We start from the raw sequence: 22,034 nt of genomic DNA on the forward strand, positions 1-22,034 counted from the left end.
CCCCCCCCCCCACGACACGTTGCAAAACAGTACAGGTTTGACAAACATTATTTCTGTGACCAACAAAATAGTATATTAGTATATAAGTTATTTACGGATCATTTAGGGCTAAATTAATTACCTATTGCCAAAATTAATGTTCATTTAAACAAAAAAAACCGATGGTCATGATAGCTTAACGTTAAGCTAGCTGAACCATACATAAACAGAAGAATTTCTGAACATTTCTTTGCTCTTTAATTCAGGGCTCACTTAATGTCCTATTGTCAAATTTAATGCTCCACAATTTTTCGGAAAAACCTGTGGTCATGCTAGCTTAACGTTAAGCAGACAGGACCACAACAGAGAAAAAAAATACTATAGCATTTTTTCTTTTCACAATAATTTAGGGCTCATTTAGGGCTCTCTAATGCCCTATTGCCAAACTTGATGCCCCGAATTTTTTTTGAACCTGTGGTTCTGCTATCTTAGCATGAAGCTGGCAGGACCCCTGGTGTTTTAGAGAAATTGCGGAGCACTAAATTTGGCAATAAGGCATTAAATGCAATGTGCAAAGAAATATTGCCTAAGTCATTTTTTCTATGTGTGGTCCTGCTAGCTTGACGTTAAGGTAGCAGGATCACAGGTGTTTTATTCTTTTAATGCGGAGCATCAAATTTGGCAATAGGGCATTAAGTGAGCCCTAAATTATAGGGCAAAGAAATATTGCCTCAAGCGTGTTTTTTCTGTGTATGGTCCTGCTACCTTAACGTTCAGATCGTAGAACTACAAGTTTTCTAAAAAATGCAGAGCATTAAATTTGGCAATAGGGCATTAAGGCTGTTGGAACGGGGCGCACAAAAATAGCGAAATATATAAGATTATCAAAACTTACCAGCGGTCAATGATAGTTCAGTTTTGAGGTTTTAAAAAATTTAGTAACAAATTTTTGCAGGAAAAATTTGCAACAAATAATCAAATAACTGCATTACCGGCGTTTACTTTTTAAGAACTATTTTCTACGCCCTTATTCGCAAAGATTCATTATCTTTATATATCGAGACAGTGAACTCAGAGAGATACAATATAAAAAATTAATTGAATTATTATTATTTAATTAATTTAATTTAATAATTTAATAAATTAATTATCCTACACAGCATACATCGAATGTAGTAACCACTTCTTTCAGGAAAATTTTGCAAACTATTTTCTACGTCCTGATTTGCAAAGATTCATTATTCTTCGATATCGAGACAGTGCACTCAAAGAGATTCAATGTAAAAAATTAATTGAATTATTATTACTTGTGTTTTTATTAAACTTTTACTCGGGTAAACACGGTTATACATCATAGCCACGGACTAAGTCAAGTAACTGATGAAATTAGAATGTTATAAGTTCATTCAACTAATTTAATACGATGCTTGAAACCTTCTGCGATGATGTTGTAGGTATACAATTACAAGCGGCCACGAGCGTTGGAGGTGATAACAGTCACCTCTAGATGTTTTCTTAGAGCTACCATCGGCCACTCCACGGGCTTTTAGTCTCTCACTTCCTGATGGTCAAGAAAGCTTTTTACAATGCGACAGGTGTTTGTTAAAACCACATTCTGAGCTGCTTCCAATACCCTACTGACTCCTAAATGTTCAAGATGTTCAGTGTATCTTGCGTGCACATTGCCTGTAGCCGAAATCACAATAGGATGAATAGATTTATGATTCACATTCCTCCATATGGTCTTGACTTCATGCCGTAACTCGCTATACTTGTGGATCTTGGTTGAATAGGTTGACTGCAAATTTCGGTTAAGCGGACAAGCAATGTCGATTATGTAGACCAGGGCTCGCCACTTCAAGCAGGTGTTGGCTGCCACGACAAGTGCATGGCTGCCACCAATTTTTTCTGTCATTTTTTTCTTCGTTTTCCAGGAATCGAGCGAAGGGTTACGGTCACGGTAAATTACGTCTCGTCGTCGTTCACGCCGGGGGGTCTGAATCTTTTTACTCGAATTTCCAATAAATTTAATTTCCAATTTAAATTTTATTATTAATTGAGAAAGTGAATCAAATTTACCTGCAAATTGAAGCTGTCATAAAATTTTTAAAAGGAGAAAAAATTTGGAAATTTTTGAATGAAAATTCATAAAAAAAAAAGAAAAACGACTGTCGCCAAAATCTTTTTTTTCGTTCTTATCGTTCTCCTTTATCTTGTACAAACTTTTAGTAAAGATTAAAAAATAATTTATCTAAGTTGCTGGAAAGATTTTGTGTTGGTTTTATTTAAAAAATTTAATACTTGTAAATGAAAAGCGGATTGAAGCTACTGTGATGTTAGTTTAACTGTTTAATAGAAGCTTTCAGATTTCAAAGCTTTCATACAAAACATTTTAAATATAGACGATTTAAGAGTTTAAACAATTCCAGTAGAGAGGCTATTTGTATCAGTGAAATTTCACTCACAATCAGTAAAATTTCATTGATTCATATTTAAAGAGCAGACCATTGAGTTATAAATGTATTCAAATACATGAATTCTTAATTTTTTAAACTCTGCATTAAAAATTCTTTAATTTTGATGATTTAATATCAAATTTTCTTCTTTTTAAAACAGTTAGAATTGAAAACTTGACTTTTGATTTACGAAAAAATCAAGTCAACAATTTTAATTTATGAATCTTCAAATTTCAAGAGATTTCATTTGTACTTTTTCGAAATTTAAATTGTCAATCTTTTAAATTAAACAGTTTTTTTATTTTGAGAATTTAGAATTACAAATTAGGTAAGTTTTTATCTTTACAATTAAAAACTCTATAATTTTCACAATTTTTATTTGAAATTTCTTAAGTTTGGAATTCTTAGAATTGATAACTTTGACTCATCTTTAAAATCATTAAAATATAAGGGTTTCAGTTTAAATATCTTCAAGATCAAGCAGTTGTCGATTGTAACTCTTGCACACTGCATATCGTTCAATTGTCATTATTTTAAAATTCAAGAGTTCTTGGTTTTGCTAATTTTGATTACAAAAATTTATTTTAATCTTAATACGCTCACCTTCTATTTAAATTGAATTTTGATAGTTCAAGGAAACTAGAATTTAAGTTGTAGAATTTGACAATTGTCCATATAAATTTTTCTTATTCTTATTATTTCATTCAAGAAATAATGAAATATGCCACATTTTGTATACAAATATTTTTATTTACAGTAATTATTATAAAACTTGCAATAAAATATAGTAATTGCTTAAATCTTCCATCTTTCAAGCATTATACTAATTTTTCTTATTAATTTTGTAACTACCTATTAATCACTAAGTATTAATAGATAACATAGTCATATTATAGCTATAGCTTATTTTAATAAATATTTATTAAAGAAATTTGAACAATATCATCTAAACATTTTTTCATTATACATTGTATCAATTGTGTGAAATATATAAATATTATTCAATAAAACATTTTTATTTATTTTTATATTATTAAATCAAACGCTGATGTATTTTTTTCTATTTGTATTTCATTTTTGGAAAGGATAATGTCTTCCAAGCCCGGCGAGGCGGGAGTTATAATGACCGTGAAGGCTAGAAACCAGTCGAACGACAAGATTTATTAGGGCCAGTTTGACCTAGTCTTTCGACTGCCACTGGCAGCCAATGCAGCCAGTGACTGCCTTTTGGTGAGCCCTGATTTAGACTCTTCCACCTTTTTTTGTCGCATCACGATATCAGGTTGATTGGCCCGGATGTAATGATCCGTTTGGATAGTAACATCCCAATATAAGATGTTATCTTCGCTTTCTAAAACGGGCATTGGAATGCATCTATAGAAAGGTATCCATCCTTTTAAGATTCCTAGGTTTAGGGCAAGTTGTTGATGTATAATGCCCCCTGTATCAGTATGTCTGTGCGTATATTCTCTCTGAGCTATTACGCGGCAGCCATCAATAATGTGCTCGATGGATTCGTTGGTATCTCTACATAATCGGCACCGGTCAACAATGTCTTGATTCAACACGTGTTTCCAATAATTCCTGGTGCTGTCAACCTTGTCCTGTATCGCAATGACGAATCCGTCCCTCACTGGACATAGAACACCCTTTCTGAGCCAAATATTAAATGCCTCACTATCTACTTCATTTTGATATAACGTTTTGGGGTGCTCACCATGCATGGCTTTCTGCCTCCATTGTATTTCTTATTCCTCTATGGTTTCTGCCCTATTATTCAAGGCCCCATCTGAGAACAAATTTAAGGGCGTATAGGCAAGATCCGCTTTAAAGATGTTACTGTAAAGCGCAACAATTCGTTTGCTGTTAAAATAGTCTCGCAACTGTATAACTTGTGACTCACACAGTTTTTTGACATCTACAACGCCCCTACCCCCTAAATGTCGTGGTAGAACTACCCTTTTAATCGCTGAATTTCTGTGGTGCATTCGGTGCTTCGTCATCTAAGTCTCGTAGTAAGAGCAGTCGTTAGGCTTGTCTTAACTATCTTATGCTGAATACCCTTAGATTCAAGAATATTCAGATATTTATATGATTCGCCTGCACCCATTGCCTCAATGTCATTTTCTAACTCGTTCTCTAACTCTGCGGTCCCTAATTCCCCTCTGATCAAATGCACTGTTCTACATTTATCTAGTCCGAACTCCGTGTAGATATCATTGGAAAACTGCTTTGTGACATAGATATACTTGCTGCAGTTTCTGGGCTGAACTAGCGTACAGCTTCTGGTCATCCATGTAAAGAAGATGGGTCACTTGATGACCATCCTCATTATGATGAATTCTGAACCCATGAGACATGCTGCTTAGTGTTCTGCTCAATGGATTCAACGCTAAACAGAACCATAGTGCGCTGAAGAAGTCTCCTTGGAATATACCCGTCGTAAAGCGTATTGATCTATTTATCCTTGGTTGTCCATGATCAAAATACTTGATTCTTGTACCCCAGAGTATCATCGCATGGCTTAGAAAGGCAATAATGCGTGGGCAGATTTTGTAAAGTTTTAAGACTTCAAGCGAATAGTCATGCGGCATGGAAGGAAACGCTTGTTTGTAGTCAATGTTTGCCATGTTTAAGTTCCTTTGATGCTTAAGAGCCTAAGTCATGGCAACAGCGTCTATAGTGACTAGATCTTTACAGCCTCGTGAGTTTTTATAATATCCTTTTTGTTTTTCTGTAAGAATGTCATTCTCGTCGCAATGAGAATATACATTATCTGCAATGATAGCTGTAAGATATTTATAAATTGTTGGAAGACAGGTTAGCGGGCGAAGGTCAGATAGATTTTGAGCGTCTGGTTTTTCTGGTAACATGTACGTAGTACCCTGGAGCATAAAGCCTGGCATCAGATCTGGATGTTCAATAATCTTCTGAAAACACCTTGCCAACGCAAGATGCACACTCGTCAAGGTACTTGTACCAGAAGTTTTTCACCATGTCTAGACCTGGAGCGTTCCAATTACTTGCCCTTCTCAAGACCGCTGAAACATCTAAACCTGTGTATTTGTCAGTTGCATTTCAGGGTTATTGCTTGCCCTTGCTTCCGCCAGTTTGAACCACGCAGTGTCCAAATTGCATCTGTTCATTTTTCCTTAAACACCCGACCAGTAGTATATCTTCCAATTGAGGGACTTCGATGTTTTGTTGGTTATTTGGCTTTACTCTCAGTTCACGATAGAACCTTCTTTCATCTGTCAGAAAGTTTCGATTTTGTTTCCTTCGTGCACTTCTTTTCTTGTACCGGCGCAGTCTTGCAGTAAGAACATCGAGTCTCTGCCATTGGGAGTCTATAATCTCATCAAATATTGCTGGTGTTAATGTCTCGATGTGCCGAGGGTGGATGATTTTAGTAACATGGTGTATCAGCTTTCTGCCTCTATTTCGTTTTTTATATTGAGTTAATCGACCCAAATTACACCGCACTTTGCTGACATCCATACCCAACCTAATCTTCCATGGTGGATCTCGATCCCTTTCTAGGACGAAAACTGCATTTGCAGGCCTAGTTTTCCGGCCCAAAGTTCTAACGGTTGCCACAGCTGCACAGTATACAAGAGTTTTCACCTCTAACGCAATTTGTGCTACGTTCAAATACGTAGGTAAACCCTTGCTGTCGAGATGTGATATTAGTGCACGCAGATAATTTTTGATGTTCATTTTGGGCAGCGAATGCCGTAGTGTTGGTTCTACATATGTGAACTGTAGTAAATCATGAATAAAATTCCTGTCAAGGTGCTGTAATCTAACAAGGCGAGTTCTTCAATAGGCAGCTGCTGTTCCACTTCCATTTTGAAAGCAGCTATTTCAACAGCCGAAAGCAGCCTGTTTACAGATATTGAGCGTTTTTGATATGCCAGATTCTACTCATTTATTTTTGTGGCTAGCTCTGGGTATTTAAGTAAGAAGAGTCTATGATCTCTCCTCACACTTTGCTCACATTTCTCTGCCAAAAAATAAAGGCGCATAACATCTCTGTTCGTATGGTATGTCCATTTCCGTCGCTTTTTTGGTTGCTAAACCTCTACTTCTGCCTCTGGTTGTATAAGGCCATCCTCCTCTGGAGGATGTGGTGGTGTTGGATCGTCAATAGGTTAAGGAAGCACATCAATTGCTCCTGCTTGACCGTTTGACACGGTTTACTCTAACTGATGTTCATTGCCGTCGTTTTTCCACGCCAAATCAACCTGTTGTTTAATCTCCATTGCTCGGCATTCTGTCACGTGTAGATTAGTCATGATATCCTTCACCTTAGCGATAAGAACTCTTAGTGCGACTTTTTGTATATTAGGATACTTTACAGCAAATTTCGTTCTTAAATTGTATCTTTTTCCATTTGCATTTCAAACTTCGCACTTTCGTAATAGAGACGCACCAATTGATCTTTCATTGTAGTATCCCAATTGATGCTCTCCCACGGTATTTCTGTCGAGGTGGTTGGCTGCAAATAGCTAACGCTAGCCAAAGCATCCTCAGCAGACACAGTTGATGTTCCACTGCTTAACGTTTGTCGCAGATGTTCTTGCTGGCTAGCTGTTTGATTAGTGAGATCTGCCTGACCATCTCGCAGGTCACCATCGCCACGGTCCCGCATGCTGTGGGCCCCAGCCGTGGCTCCAGGGGCGCCTCGACGATCCTCGGGAAGCGACAAGCGTCATGAGACGCTCAAGCCCTACCACGACATCAACGCGGGACTCCTACTACTATTATTATTATTATTAAATGAACGTATATAATTTAATAATAACGATAATGGTAGTAGTAATTGAATTAATTCAATTAACTGTTTACATTGAATCTCTCCGAGGGCACAATCTCTATATCTAAGAATAATGAGTCTTTGCGAATCAGGTCGTTGAAAATAGTTTGTAAAAAGTGAGTCCCGGTAATGTAGTTATTTGCTTATTTGTTGCAAATTTTTCCTGCAAAAATATGTTTCTACCTAATTCGCCATTTACATAAGTGTTTTGCACGTTACAACACAACAACATATATAAATAAATCAATAAATAATATATTTTTTGAGACTTTCATGTTGGTGGCGGTAGTAAGAAAGTGTGCAGTGACAGGCGGTGAGAAGTTTTTACAAAGTTTGTGTGGAAGGTGTGAGTGGAGTGTGAGGGTGGCAGTGCAGGAGGTGAATACGGCTGTAAGGGGTTCCTTAGGAAGATAAAAATTAATTTACATTGTAGTTAGGGGGTGGGACTTGGCTAAATAGGGAAAGTGAGGTTAGGTTTGCAAGGAAACGGGGTCGTTTTGTGTTCAGGATTTTGGGCCTGCATGGCGGACAAGGGTGGTTCTTGTAGTGCTGGGGGATGTGAAGGGTGAAATAGGGCAAAGAAACTGAAATTGTCGGGCGGTAAGCGACAGCAGCCTTAAGAGACATCTGCTGGCGGCAGTGCATACTTTTGTGTATGGATAGATTACAGTTACCGACGGACGAACGGGAGGTGGGCAGCGAGAGTACTTGCAGTGCTGGTAGTGAAGTAGACGGGAAGGAAATATCCAGAAGGACACGACAGCCAGTTGAGCGTGGCCCGGTATCAAGTATCGCGTCAGGGAGGGGGGAAGAATCGGAGCGAAAGAAGCGATCAGGCAAGGGAGAGAGCGTCCAGTGCAAGAGAGGGGGAGGATCTCTTGAAGAAGAAAAGGGAAAGCACAGAGAGTCTGGAAGAAAGAGGGCTAGAGAGTCCCTTTAAAAAAAGTGTACGAACACGTTCGTCACCCCCCCCCCCACTTCCCCTTAACTGGAGGGGCAGGCGGGGGAGTCTATCGGGGTGCTGATAGGCAAGATCAGAGGGTTGTGGGAGGACGTAAAGGGGGCTATGGAGCAGATGGAAAGTATGAGGGAGGACCTGAGGGTAAGAGATGAGAGATGGGAAAAGGAAGTAAAAGAGATGAGGGGGAAAGTATCAAGATTGCAGAGGGAGTTGGTGTCGGTAAGAAAGGAAAAAGAGGATAAAATAAAGGAGATGGAAGAAGATATTATGGTGTGGAAGGAACGGGCGGAAAAAAGGCTGGGGAAGGTGGAGGGCAGGTCGGGAATGGAAGCAGTTGACATGGGGGAGGGCGAGAAGCCAGGTATTTGGGAGAAAGTGGAGATCATGATAGAAGAGAAAGTGGGAGAGCGTAGGAATGAAAAGGAGGAGAGAGCAGATAGAAAAGGGATAAGGGCAATGGTGTTGAGGATGGAGAGAAGAAAGAAGGCAGATAGGAGAAATAATATAGTGATAAGAGGATTGAAGCTAAAGATCGGGAAAAAAAAGGGAGGGGGTGGAAGCGCTGCTACAGAGCATAGGGTGGGTTAAAGGCAAGGTAGGGAAAGTTAGGATGAAGGGGAGAAAGGATAATTAGGTGGCGGTGGTGCAGTTGGAGAGCTGGGAAGAAAAATTGGGGGTAATGCGTAACAAAAATAGGATAAAGGACAGTAAGGCTTTTTTCATTCAAGATTTAACGAGGAAGGAAAGGGATGTTTAAAGAATCCTAAATGACAGGGCTAGGAAGGAGAGGAGCGAAGGGAGAGCGGCGAAGGTAGGGTATCGGAAAATAAAAATCGAAGAGAAAATGTGGGTATGGGACGAGGAGAAGAAGGTATTAAAGGAAGTGCAGGAGAATTTATTTCAGGGGGAGTAGGGGGTGGGAGTAAAGCAGGGTGGAGGAGTGATAAAGGTGCTATACTGGAACATAACAGGGGTAAAGAAGAAAGATGAAGATTTGTGGAGGTATATTCAGGAATTTGATGTGATTGGACTGGTAGAGACGTAGGCAGAGAGAATGGAATGGGATAGAGTAGAGCGAAAGTTGCCAAGGGGGTATAGGTGGAAGCTACAGGAGGTGGTCAAAGTAAAAAGGAAAGGAAGGGCTAATAGAGGAATTATAACAAGAGTTAGGGGTGGTTTAGAGGAAGAAGTTCATGGAGAGGGAGAGGGGGAAGGCGTGCAAATGAGGGTTGTAAAGATAGGAGGGGCGATGTATAAGTTTATGACTATGTACAATAAGGATTGAATGGAACGGATTAAAGAAAGGGTAAAAGACTTACTAAGAGAGAGAGATGAGGGTTTGGTGATAATAGGGGGAGGCTTTAATGCGAGAATTGGACGGGAAGGAGGCCTGTACCGGGAAGGGAAGAGATTTGAAAGAAAATCGAAGGATAAGATAATATATAAAGAGGGGGAGATTGTAAGAGACTGGATGGAGGATAGAGGGTGGGCGGTGGCGAATGGTATGGTAACAGGAGACGAAGTGGTAGAATAAACGTATGTGATTAAGAGGGGTGTATCGGTGATAGACTATGTGATTATGAATATGCAATATTGGGAGGAGATAGAGAAATTCGTAGTGGAAGGGAGGGTGGAGTCAGACCATCACCCGTTAGGTTTGCGGATACAGGGGAAGGCTGGCGAAAGGCAGGGTGGTGAAGAAGGATCGTTAGGGGAGAGGATGTCCTGGACGAGAGAGAAGTATCAGGAGCAGTTGGGCAACGTTAGCTTTGAGAGGGAGTCGGTGGACGAGATATGGGATGATCTACAAGAGAAAGTGAAAGGTTGTACGCAAAAGAAGGTATTTAGGAAGAAGAAGAAGAAAGGAATGGTGAAGTCCTGGTGGGATAGGGAATGTAAAATGATGAAGAGAAAGATGAAAAAGAAGTACAAGATATGGAAGGAAGGAACTGCGAAAAGGGAGTTCGTAGAAATGAGGAAGGAGTTTAGTGCGATGTGTAAGAAGAAAGAGCAGGAAAAAGAAAAAGAGCTGGAAATGGAGTTGAGAAGTGTTAAGACAGAAGGTGACGTGTGGAAGATAATTAATATGTTTAGGAAACGTAGGGTGGGAATAAGTGAAAAGATAGGGAGCGACGAATAGAGGAAATTTTTTAAGGATTCATTTCAGGGGTCAGGTACACATAAGAGAGATGAGGGGATTAGAACAGCGAGGGAGGTAGATGGAGAGGAGTTGAACGTCGAGGAGATAAAGAAGCAGATAGGGAAATTGAAAAAATCTAAGGCAGCAGGGATGGACGGGGTAAAAAATAAAGCGTGGCTGTTTGGCACACAAGAGTTAAGGCAGAGGCTGAAGGGGGTAGTGAAAAAGTATGGAGAGGGAGGGATTCCCAAGAGGCTGAAGGGAGGGGTTGATTGTACCACTGTATAAGAAAGGGGGTAGGGAGAGGCAGGAAAATTATAGAGGAATTACGCTCATGAATACTGCGTACAAAATATACGCGATGGTGTTAGAAGATATGCTCCGTAAGGATGTTGAGGGGAAAGGAATATTGCCGGAGACGTAGGCGGGCTTTAGAGAGAGAAGGAGTACTATTGAAAAATATTTACATCTTGCAACACATGGTGGCTAGAGAACTAACCAAAAAGGGTGCCAAAGTGTACGCGTTTTTTGTAGATCTAAAGAGCGCGTTCCCTTCGGTAGAGGGAGGTTGTGGGAGGCAATGGAAGAGAGGGGAGTGAAGAGGAGCCTCATCGAAAGGATAAGGAAAGTATATGAGGAGACGAAAGACAGGGTGAGAGGAGGGGACAAAATCTCTGAGGGATTCTGGATAGATAGGGGGTTGAGGCAAGGGTGTCCACTTAGCCCAACGCTTTTTGCAATTTTGATCGCGGTTATGAAAAGTAAGCTAGCGGCCGTAGTGGTAGAAGGAGTCAGGATATGGTCAGTAGCATATGCAGATGACATACTGATTCTGGCAAAGAGCGAAGAGGCTTTAAAGGAGATGTTGAGGAGGTTGAGAAGATACTTGGACAAAAATAGGCTAGAGTTTAATGCGGACAAGTCGAAGGTTATGGTGTTCAGGAAGGGAGGTGGGAGAGATAGTGGAGGGAAGTGGAAGTGGAAGGTAAAAGCGGTACAGGAGGTGAAAGCGTCTGTGTACTTGGGCTTCCTGTTTCGAAGGAATGGGGGAGTAGATGATTATATAAAAGAGAGGGTGAGAAGGGCAAATGTGGTGATAAGGCAGGTGTGGGGGCTGGGGAAGAGGTTGTTCGCAGATGATTTTGTAAGAAGAATGAAATTGTTTGAGTCGCTAGTGATAAGTATCTTATTTTACGGAGTGGAGGTGTGGGGTTGGAAGGTAAGTGAGGAGGTAAATAGGATACAGGAAAGGTATGTAAAGTGGACACTGGGGTTGGCAAGGAATAGGCCGAACTATATTGTCAGGAGGGAGACAGGAAGAACGAGTTTAAGGATTATAACAGGGAGTCGAGCTTGTAAATGTGAGGAGAAATTTTTGGAAGAGGTGGGAAGTAAATTGGTTAGGGAGTGTTGGTGGGAGGAGAACAGACCTAGTGGTGCAAAGGTGAAGGTGGAAAGGGGAAGGTATTTTATAATGAATTAATTGCTGATGGATGAAGTTAGCAGGAGGCACGAGGAAGGAAGGAAGGTATATGAGTTGGTTCAAAAGAATGACATGGAGAAAGAGAAGGCAGAAGGAGAGCAAGGTAGTCAGAGACTTACAGCGAAAATAAGATGCGGTTGCATGGAAGGTTATAATAGGTGCTGGCTTTCTAGAGAGAAGAGAATGTGTGAACTGTGCGGGAAAGGGGATGCAAAAGTTGAGCACTGGTTGGAGGAATATGAAGAGGTGGAAAGGAGTGAGATAAGCATGGGGGTATTGTTGCATGAAAGAGGGGACAAACGGGCAGTAGTATGGGTGAAGGGGGTGTTGAGTAAGATGGAGAAAAAGAGAAGGAAGGAGGAAGGGGAATGGAAAAGGAAATACTGTAAATAGAAGAGGAAGTAGATGTAAGAAAAATGTAAATATTGTAAATAGTAGTTAAGTATTAGGTGTTAGTCGCAGAGACAGAGGCTGGTAAAAAAATGGAAGTGTAAGCAAGTCAATTTTTTTAAGGCCAGCAGGCCGAAAAATAAACGTTTATCTATCTAATAATATATTTTTTCAAACAAAAAATTATTATAAATAATTATCAGCGAGTTCACGGCGGCATCCGTTTATCACTTTGCACAGTTTTCCTATTCCAAAGCCAAGTAAGACATGTCAATAAACAATTACAAAATTAAGGGGGTATTATATGCTCAAGGACCTTTGTTTCAATAATTTTTTGTTTGCATTAATTTTTAAGAGACATTTGCAATTATTTTTTATGTTGTAGAACCTTATTTTGACTAACGAAAAAAAAAATGTCGTCATTTTTCATTAACATCCGGCCGAGATATGGGCGATCTGAAGAAGCCATGTGAAAAAACGGTCGCCATGATATCTTAAATTCGGAACATCTGAAACACAAAAACCCAATTGGTTCTTAAAGAGTCCATAAGTGGATATCGTATGACCCTCAATCATCAATAAATATTGATAAATAAACAAATGGTGAATATATAAAAAAAACTCCGCAAGCCCTCGAGGGACCGTTCGAGGCCTTGTGGAGTAATTCATTTTTCGGCCACTTCCGATACGCCATGAGGTAAAGAATGTTTCTACCTTATTTCTAAGGGTATATGGTGACTGACATTTTTTTAAAAATCGGTTTATTGAAAATTTGAAAATGTACTGTCCCCTTAAGAGCACAAATCGCATTTTTATTCTAATTTAAAATACCCGCCAAGCAGATTATAAATTTACCGACAATACACATGCTGGGTAGTACGATCAAATAACGCTGAGCAATCAGTACCAAACTGCTGTAAGTTGCTTTGGTCTCCATTCATGTAGTATGGTTAACAACTTTACTCTCATTTTTTAGCTGTTACTCGATTTGTTTCGAAAAAGCATATAGCAAGCGAATATCCTACAACCGTGGAACCCCTTTCGGTGACGGGCAAAAGTTCAGAGGGCATTTTTGAAACCTCAAAACCAAATTATCATTGACCGCTGGTAAGTTTTGAGTGTCTCATAGATTTCGCCACTTTTGCGCGCCCCGTTCCAACAGCCTTAAGGGTGTTGGTTAAATCCCACTTTGATTTTTTTTATAGGTATGGCACTGACTCAATATATATTTTTCCCGACGGATTTGCGAACGAAAGAAAGAACATTTGTCGAATATCCAGGGTTTTGCGAGATCCTTGCATCCATAAAATGTTGAAAAATCACAAAGATTTTCAAAGGACCATGTCAATTTTGTTTGCGTTTTTCTCCATTTCGCAAAGTATTTCGCAAAATTTAGAGTCACCAATTATGAAGACGTGGCCCTTTGAAAATCTGGTATCTCTCGAGAATTCTTCTATTACGTCGGAATCGTGAGTCAAAAAATTAATTTTCAAACAATTCTAACCGTTCAAATGCTGTCGTCTTCTACCCGCTGATTTCTATCTTTCGCAAAATTCATATTTGTCGTGAAAATAGTCATTTCCTTAACAAATTTTTTGAGTTTTCAATATTTTATTGATCCGAGGATCTCGCAAAACCCCGGATATTCGACAAAGTTTTCTTTCTTTCGTTCGCAAATCTTTCAGAAGAAAAATATATTGAGTCAGTGCTGTACCTATAAAAAAAATTCAAAGTCGAATTTAACCAAAACACTTAAATAAGCCCTAAATTATTGAGCAAAGAAATAATTTCTAAACCATTTTTTTCTCTGTATGGTCCTGCTAGCTTCGCGTTAAGCTAGCATGATCCCAGCTTTTTTTCGAGAAATTGCGGATAATTAAATTTGGCAAAAGGGCATTAATTAAGCCCTAAATTATAGAGCAGACATTCTCAGAAAATTGTTTTTTTTTTCTATGTGTTTCTGCTAGCTTAACGTTAACTCTTAAAAGGCTCTCTAAAAGGATTTTAAAGCCTTCAGACCATTTAAACCAGCTACCCGGATATTTGAAAATACAGTGAAACTCTTCAATGGCCCTCCCTTCTATAGCCCTTCCGAGAATGGACGCCGCGCCGCATGTAGGTGTAACAGGGGCTGCGCGGGATCTGCGGCTGTCACTCAGGTGGGCAGTAAGGCGTAAACAAACAGAAGCGGGGCAGGCTATAATGAATTAGTTACCACCTACCGCCAGCCCCGAAATTGGCGCTATAGAAGAGGTTTACTGTATCTCCCTGAGTGCCTGCGGAGAATATTCTCTAACGCTTCTCTGAGCCTGAGATTCTTCAATCAATATGTAGATTTCTATCGGTAACGAAACTTGTAGAATCAGAGGCCTAGCGAGCGGGGATATGGGTGCGACCCCCCGCCTCCCCAACTTTTGAAAGTCGGCAATTCTAGGATATTTCATTAATAAACTCAAGCAACGTACAAGGAATTTCGGTAATTTTAGATGAAATCGTCAATTTTTTAATATTTTTAGGCAATAAATGTTAAAGAATGAGAAGTGAATTTGGATTATTATACTAATATATTTCCTTGTTTAAAAATTCGGCATTTTATTGTAAATGTGTCACTCGGCATTTTTCAAGGTTTTATTTTCCAAAAATGCTAATTAATTTATAGCTTTTTGATTTAAATAGAAGAAAATTACCATTTCTATCTTGAGAAAATGTAAAGATATAACTCGGCAAATCGAGGGGAATTTTTAAATTGAAATCTTGGACTGTTTTGTGGAATTGATAATTTTCAGAGACTCATTGAATTACCCATTTATTTTGTGAAATCCATAATTTTTTAGACTCATTTAATTACCAAATTCTTGCTTCATTTTTTGATTCAAAATAAGCCTCTAAACATTTTTGAATCTGAAATTTAAGTAATAAAAAAGTTGAAGTAATAAAAAGCAAACTGAAAATTGAGACATTCGAATTGGAACCCTTAAGTTTTAAACTTTTTAAATTGACGTTTTAAGAATTCTTAATGAAAATACTTTGTAATCGAATGCTCAAAAATTTACAGGCATAAAATTGGAAGTAGAAACACTTTCCCATGAAACAAGTTTAAATGAAATGGAGATAATTTAGAATTTTTAACTTTTATCAATTATAGAGTTCAAAGATTCAAATCCAATTCCAAAAATAGAAATCCACGTTATCATTTTCAATGCTCCAAATTTACGAACGAATCAATGAATCTTGAAAAGCTCTAAATTTTTATTTACAAATCTTGAGAAATCTAGAAGTTGTTTTAATTTTTTCTAATTTAAAATTATTTTTGAAGTATTTTGAGAAATGCTATATATTTTAATAAGTCATAAATGGTGAAAAATAAATGTTTTTTATCAAAAATTTTCCACTTTCAACGCTTTTAATTTGTAATTGTTCATGACTTCGAGTCTGCATTTTGAAATTCTTTAAATTAAAATTATCAGCTTAAAGTGAATGGTATCATAATTGAAGTAGATAACAATTCGACTCATTATTTTAAAAGCTATTAAAATCGAACTTTGACAGATTTTTCTTCTAAAGATTTGTAAATTTTCAGGTCAAAAAATGAATTCTGCAAAATAGACTGCTTTAAGGCACCGGATTTCACTTCGTCTAAAAACTTATATCTTTTCGAAATATAAACGCTTCCTCTTAATTTCCTTCGACATTTTCGTAATGCCTGATTATACCTGGTTACGCAACACATGGCATAAACACTGATTGGCTGAAACGAACTAAAGCGATTATCCTGCGAAGTTTTCGCCACTGACTGAAGATGACTGAAGCAGACGACAGGATTAACTGCCGAGGATACTGTCCGCTTTTTTCAAACACTCCGGCGTTGTTGTGGAGTTGCTCCAGTGTATAATTCTATGGTTCGGTCCCCACCTAGAAAAGTAAGCTCCTCCGCTTCTGTGAATAATATTTTAATTTTTCGAATAAAAAACAGTAAAGTTGAACCACAAAATATGAATTTTGAAGTAAGATAGTTCATCAATTCTGACCTACAGCACATTCATTTGACGCAAGCAGTTGTATTTGAAACAAATAAAGATTCAATAAAAAAGATAGAAAAATTATGAATGCCTATGATCAGTCGAAAAAAAGCTTTGAAGCCTTATTAATCGGCAAGAAAAAATCACAGAAAGTTGTTTTCTTCTCAATGACAGAAAATGTGTGTCAAAAAAGGAGAAATTACCCTAAACTTTCACTATGTCGACTTTTTAATTCCTCCGCACGTTCAACAAATTTTACCAAACATTTGAAAAAAATTGATGAATATTCTGTAACAAATATTTAACCAATGGAAATTTGTTATACTTTAATTTAATGATTATTTTAATTAGTAGAGGAGAGTACTCGAATAGGAGATATTCTTGTAATATGAGAAAGCGGGGCCCTTGAAGAAAGAGTAATTTCGTGGTATAGTCCATTTTTCATTGGGCTTCTAAATATTATAGGCGAACTTTTTGTGAAATCGATGGTGGTAGAGTTCTTGGAAGGGAATTCTTTAAACTCTAATTATTATTCATTAAATATGTATTTAGAAGTAAAGTTTGTCTGGAGTGATAGGGATTGAATAACTAAGTAGGAAAATATTGATAGTGTTGAAGTTTTTTATTGTACAGGTCAGGCATAGTGAGTGCATAGTTGCACGGTGTGGTTCTCATAATATGAAATACCTGTGGTTTTTATAAGACTGTGGTTGCGCGGGGGAAATTGGTTACAAAAGTGTTTGTGACTAATGCAAAAACTAAATATATCTAAATAGCCGTAAATTTATACTTCGGAAACATAGAATGAAGTTTTTCATTGAAAACAATACTTTATTTTGCATTTTATTAGCTATTTCCTGGTGTAGCTCATATTATGAGAATAGTTTGACGAGCTTGGAAAAAGCACTTTTTTTCTTTTTTTGTATTTTCAGCATAAAAAAAATTTTAATAAAATTTTTTATTTGAGCTTCATATGACAAACTAAATTTCCTTCAGAATGACCTATATTACTTTTAAATTCAGTACATAGAATTCCGACAAACACGCCAGAGTTGGTATCTCATATTTGGGTACTCTCCTCTAGAGTTTAAAATTTAAAAAATCAATATCTCGGCTCTGGGTACAGATTTTAGGCAGTACTCTAGCTTAAAACAAGACTGAAAAACGTCCGGTCACTGCAGCTTTTACAGTTTATATTGTTTAAACTTCTAATTAAAAAAATGATAAGACCTTAATAAAATGTAGATCTTCGACTTTTTGTAATTGATCATGAAAAATCATGAAATGTGACTAAGAGCAGAACTTCTTTTTAAATATATTTAGTCATTTCTTAAACAATTTTCTGCTCCCAAAATCATGAAAATATATAATTGTATTTTCAATTAATTTGCAATTGTTCCAACAATCATTATTTGTCTGAAAAATTTCGTTCTTCATTCAAATTGTGAAAAGTTTTTATCTACCGGCATAAATTATAAAAATTTGAAGAATATCGAGAGTAGAACATGTTGCTTAACATCTTTGATCATTTATAAACAACTTTTATTTGATTACACAATTTTTTCTTCCTAAAAGCATGAAAACGTATTATTGTATTATTATACACCCTTCCGATGAAAAAGCACTGAGAACGCACTGGCGAACGGCACTGGGCTATCAGTGCGTTTTTCAGTGGACGTTTGTGCCGATTTTCAGCACTTAAACCGCACTGAGAAGTGATGGGACGTTCATATAATGTTCCTATTGCATTCGTCACGTACCGGTCGGGCAGAGTTAATTATAGTACCTGGCCGCAACCAAACAGTCTACCGTTTTAGAAGTTTCTTCAAATTATTAACACTTTTGTTTAATTTATAAATTTTCTCATTATAAATATTTAGAATTATAACTTATATACTAATATACTATTTTGAAGTTGAATTCAAAAGTGTTGTCTGTTTTGGCGTATCTGATTCCATTGACGAGAAACGTTATATCCACTGCAATTTCAAACACCCAAAAGAAAAAATTAGATATCTGAAATAATCGAAACCCGTCGATTCTGAATTGCTAACCTTTTCGTAGATAATTTCAAAATTTTACAAATTAGGATTTTTAATCCCTTTCAGCTGGTCTACTTGGTAGCCTAGCGCATTGGCATAGACACAAAGATTTTCACTAACACTATAGAATACACTACTAACACACCTTTTCAAAGACCTAACAGACTAGATTTATTATGTGAAAATAGCCTTTTAAAAATTAAATGGACACTTGAAGGGGAACCTAGGTACAGAAAAACTAGCAGTACAGGTAGTGCTGAATAAACAGCACTGAGTACGCACTGACCAGTGCGTTTTCATCGGTAGGGTATACGAGTTTTCCAGTATTTAAACTCATTAAGATCGTAATTATTCTGACGCTTGTGATTCAATCATTAATAATTTTTATTGGCCGTTCAAATTTTAATATTGAAACTACGCTGAATCTAGAAGCAATAAATGGTCGTAGTCGGCAAATTCCACTTATTCAGTCGGCATTTAGGACAACCCCCACATCACATACGCTCGCTACATCCCTGTGTAAAACTAACGCATGAATCATAGTAAAACTTTTACAAATCAACTTGCAATTTACAACCATTTTTCAGTGAAGTATAGCGGCACCATGGACATACGAAACAAGGGACTAGGCATGCCATTGCGGGGGTGATGCAATGAGGGGGAGCTCCACCACCTTTTGATGTACCGCGACAAACATGGCAGCGCCCACATGTTTATATTTTCATGCACAGTTTGTCTGCAAAAATTCTCTTGCGCATAATCAAATGGCACATCGTAAGATGGCGGCTCTCCCCCCTCCCGTGGATTCAACCCGTTCACCAAGTTAGGATGGCATGCCTAGTCCCGTGTTTCCTGTGTCCATGAGCGGCACCAGTTTCTGCCGATAATGTAAATTGTTATTAGAGTTATATATATGTGTTTGTGTAGATATATATATATATATATATAAATACCTGACATTAAAAATGACGGTTTTGAATTCATTGTGTGAATAATATACAATCGTGCTGTTCTGACTATTTTGATACTATCGGCAGTAGTGATATGACCACGGTGTGCCCACTCCCATAGAAAAGTGGTGAACGGATTATAGTAATTGCTATGTCCCCTAGGTGGCGCTCGTGTGAATTCAGAATTCGAAATGAACTTGAGCAGACGATTAAAGTTCTAGTGTCTGCTCAAGTTCACTCTGGCTCCAAGAATTATATTTTTTTACGTGATGAACTTGGATTCACAATGGATTTTCACCGATAACACAAACTACAAATGGAACCAAATAGAAACGATCATCGATTAAATGCAATAAAGTGTTAAAGTCTGTTGGAATCGTTCTGATCGAACGACCAATCAAATGTTAAAGTATGTTGGAATCTTTCTATGATAGATCGATTGCAACAGACTTAAACATTTGATTGCATTTGAACGATGATTGATTTTATTTTGTTCAATTTTTAGTTTGTTTCATTGGTTATTATTATTCATGTATTCATTTCAGAAAGAGAAGTCAACATAACCTAAAAATTAAGGTGAGAAGGGCAGGAGGAGGTCGTTGGTGTAGAAAATAGTTCTTGCTATGTCCCCCAGGTGGCGCGGATTTCACATTTTTCCACAATCTATAAGTACCCCACCCCCCAAATACATTATAGTGGGCACACTGTGGATATGGCCACGAAGGAATAATGAGGAGCAGGCTCGGTCAACTACGTGGGAAATAAATGGCGAAATTCAGCGCCATCTGCGATGGGCACGGGAACTACAGAAGCATGCATGCGGTCGCTATATATGTGCATGCTCCTTCCTTAGATGTGTTGACTAGTAAAATAATTTAAGAAAAAAGGATGAATAAAGACAAAGTTGAGGAAACAAGAAACGCAAAATAAGACATTAAAGATAATTATCATTCAATTTCTCATTTACTTAATTTTGCTTTTATTTTTGTATTTTAAGTAGAAAAAGATAATTACGAGACGAGTTCGGATGTGCATACGTAAGAATTTAAAATTTTTCTGAAGCAGAGTTGAACTGTGATATACAGTTTTTTAAATTTCGCCGTATGACGGCGCTTCTCGAACCTGGCCCTACTTCAACATGGAATCCAATGGGGAAAGTATAAAAAAACATAAAAATGTAAACATTTAGTAAGTTTAAAGATGATTCAATTCCAAAATTCATTATTTTTGTTAGTACAAATATTTCTAGAATGTTAGTTACGTGCATACAAGAAATGAATAGAGTGAAATAAACTGCGAAATAATTATTTCTCAATTTAGGTAATTTTCAGAAATAAGTGCAATTGATTTAATTTTATAGACTAATAAATACCCCTAATTGTTTCAAATACATCGAATTTTGTTTCTTAATTAGTCTTATTCACAATTTGTTCAAGAAGAGAAATACATAAATATATAAAATGTGAAAAATACACATGCTTGTGTTTCTAAATGACATAATTATGTACATTAGAGTGATAAAACAATGCATTGCCCTACCGATAGCAATCTCAGAGTATACGCTAAAGATTCTCAAGGCTCTGAGAAGCTCTAAGAAATTCTCCGCAGACACTCAGGTAGATAGACTGAAAGGTCCAGGTAGCTCGTTTAAATGTTTTAAAGGCTTTAAAATGTCCTTTCCAAATTTGAAATAAAAATACGATAATAAATAACAAGCAGAGAGGCTGAAATTGAAATAAGAATTATATCATAAATAACAAACAGAGAGGATATATCAATATATTTTTACATTTCATAGTTACAGCCTAAAACGGAATCTACGGGTTTCGATGATTTCAGATATCCAACTTTTTTTCAAATGTTTAAAATTGGAATGAATACAACGTTTCTCGTAAATGGAATGAGATACGCCAAAAAATACAACATTTTTTAATTCAACTGAAAAATTGTACATCAGTATATAAGTTGTGATTATAAATAAATATAATGAGAAAATTCATCAATAAAAAAAAGTGTTAATAATAATTTGAAAAGAAACTTTAAAAGGAAGAAGAAGGTAAGCGATGGCTTATTTTTTTAATTTTAATTTGAAAGTTCCAAAAAATTTCCCTATTGCTTCGAAAATTATGGAAAATTTTTTCCTATATTTAGCTTTTTCTAGTGAATAATAATAAAAATTTATAAATAAAATTTTTTTTTCTCGATTTAGAATTTTTTTAAAATTGCAAAAAAAGTTTTTTTTTATTGAGTCCTTTGCACACACTTTTAAAAAAGCTGAATATGTCGAACCTGAAACTTCTTCACCTTGAGTCAAAGAAACATGCTATTTTTTTGCATAAAAAATTTTTTCAGTTCTAGCCAATTGTCAAAATTGCTAAAAAGAATTAAATTGACCATTTTGTGACTCATGTTGACTAATTTTTTTTGCCGAAACAAAAAAAAATAACATTTTTCTTCCATTCAAGCTGAAGAAATTTCCGGTTCGACTTTTTCAAATTTTTCCAAAATGTGTGCATAGGACTCAATACAAAAAAATGCTTTTTGGCCATTTTGAAAATTTTCTAAATCGCGCGAAAATTTTTATTTTGTATTATTATTTACTAGCAAAAACTGTACATAGTAAAAATTCCTCATAATTTTTGAAGCAATATGGAAATTTTTTTGGATTTTCAAAAATTTTAATTTTTAAATCAAAAAAGGGAACAGAAGATATATTAACCGATTTTAAATTTTTGCTTACTTTTTTTGGATGTCAACCCACAAATTTTTTCGCTCAGTTCAAACGATTCGACTAATTT

At 36.8% G+C, this 22,034-nt stretch overlaps 1 protein-coding gene across 2 annotated transcripts in view; it reads right to left on the reverse strand.

Annotated features, from left to right (window-relative positions):
• The window catches only part of LOC117175998 (probable ATP-dependent RNA helicase DHX35), a 215,619-nt gene extending 196,278 nt beyond the window's left edge, over positions 1-19,341 (reverse strand). The window contains exon 1 of one of the 2 annotated variants that reach the window (XM_033365936.1): positions 19,240-19,341. In XM_033365936.1, the coding sequence (XP_033221827.1) occupies positions 19,240-19,270 (31 nt within the window). In that variant the 5' untranslated portion in view covers positions 19,271-19,341. The remainder of the gene's footprint in view (positions 1-19,239) is intronic. The other variant, XM_033365937.1, reaches the window with a different exon arrangement.
• Positions 19,342-22,034: the final 2,693 nt, after the last annotated feature.

This window comes from Belonocnema kinseyi, chromosome 7 (assembly GCF_010883055.1).
Source record: "Belonocnema kinseyi isolate 2016_QV_RU_SX_M_011 chromosome 7, B_treatae_v1, whole genome shotgun sequence".
Lineage (NCBI taxonomy): Eukaryota > Metazoa > Arthropoda > Insecta > Hymenoptera > Cynipidae > Belonocnema > Belonocnema kinseyi.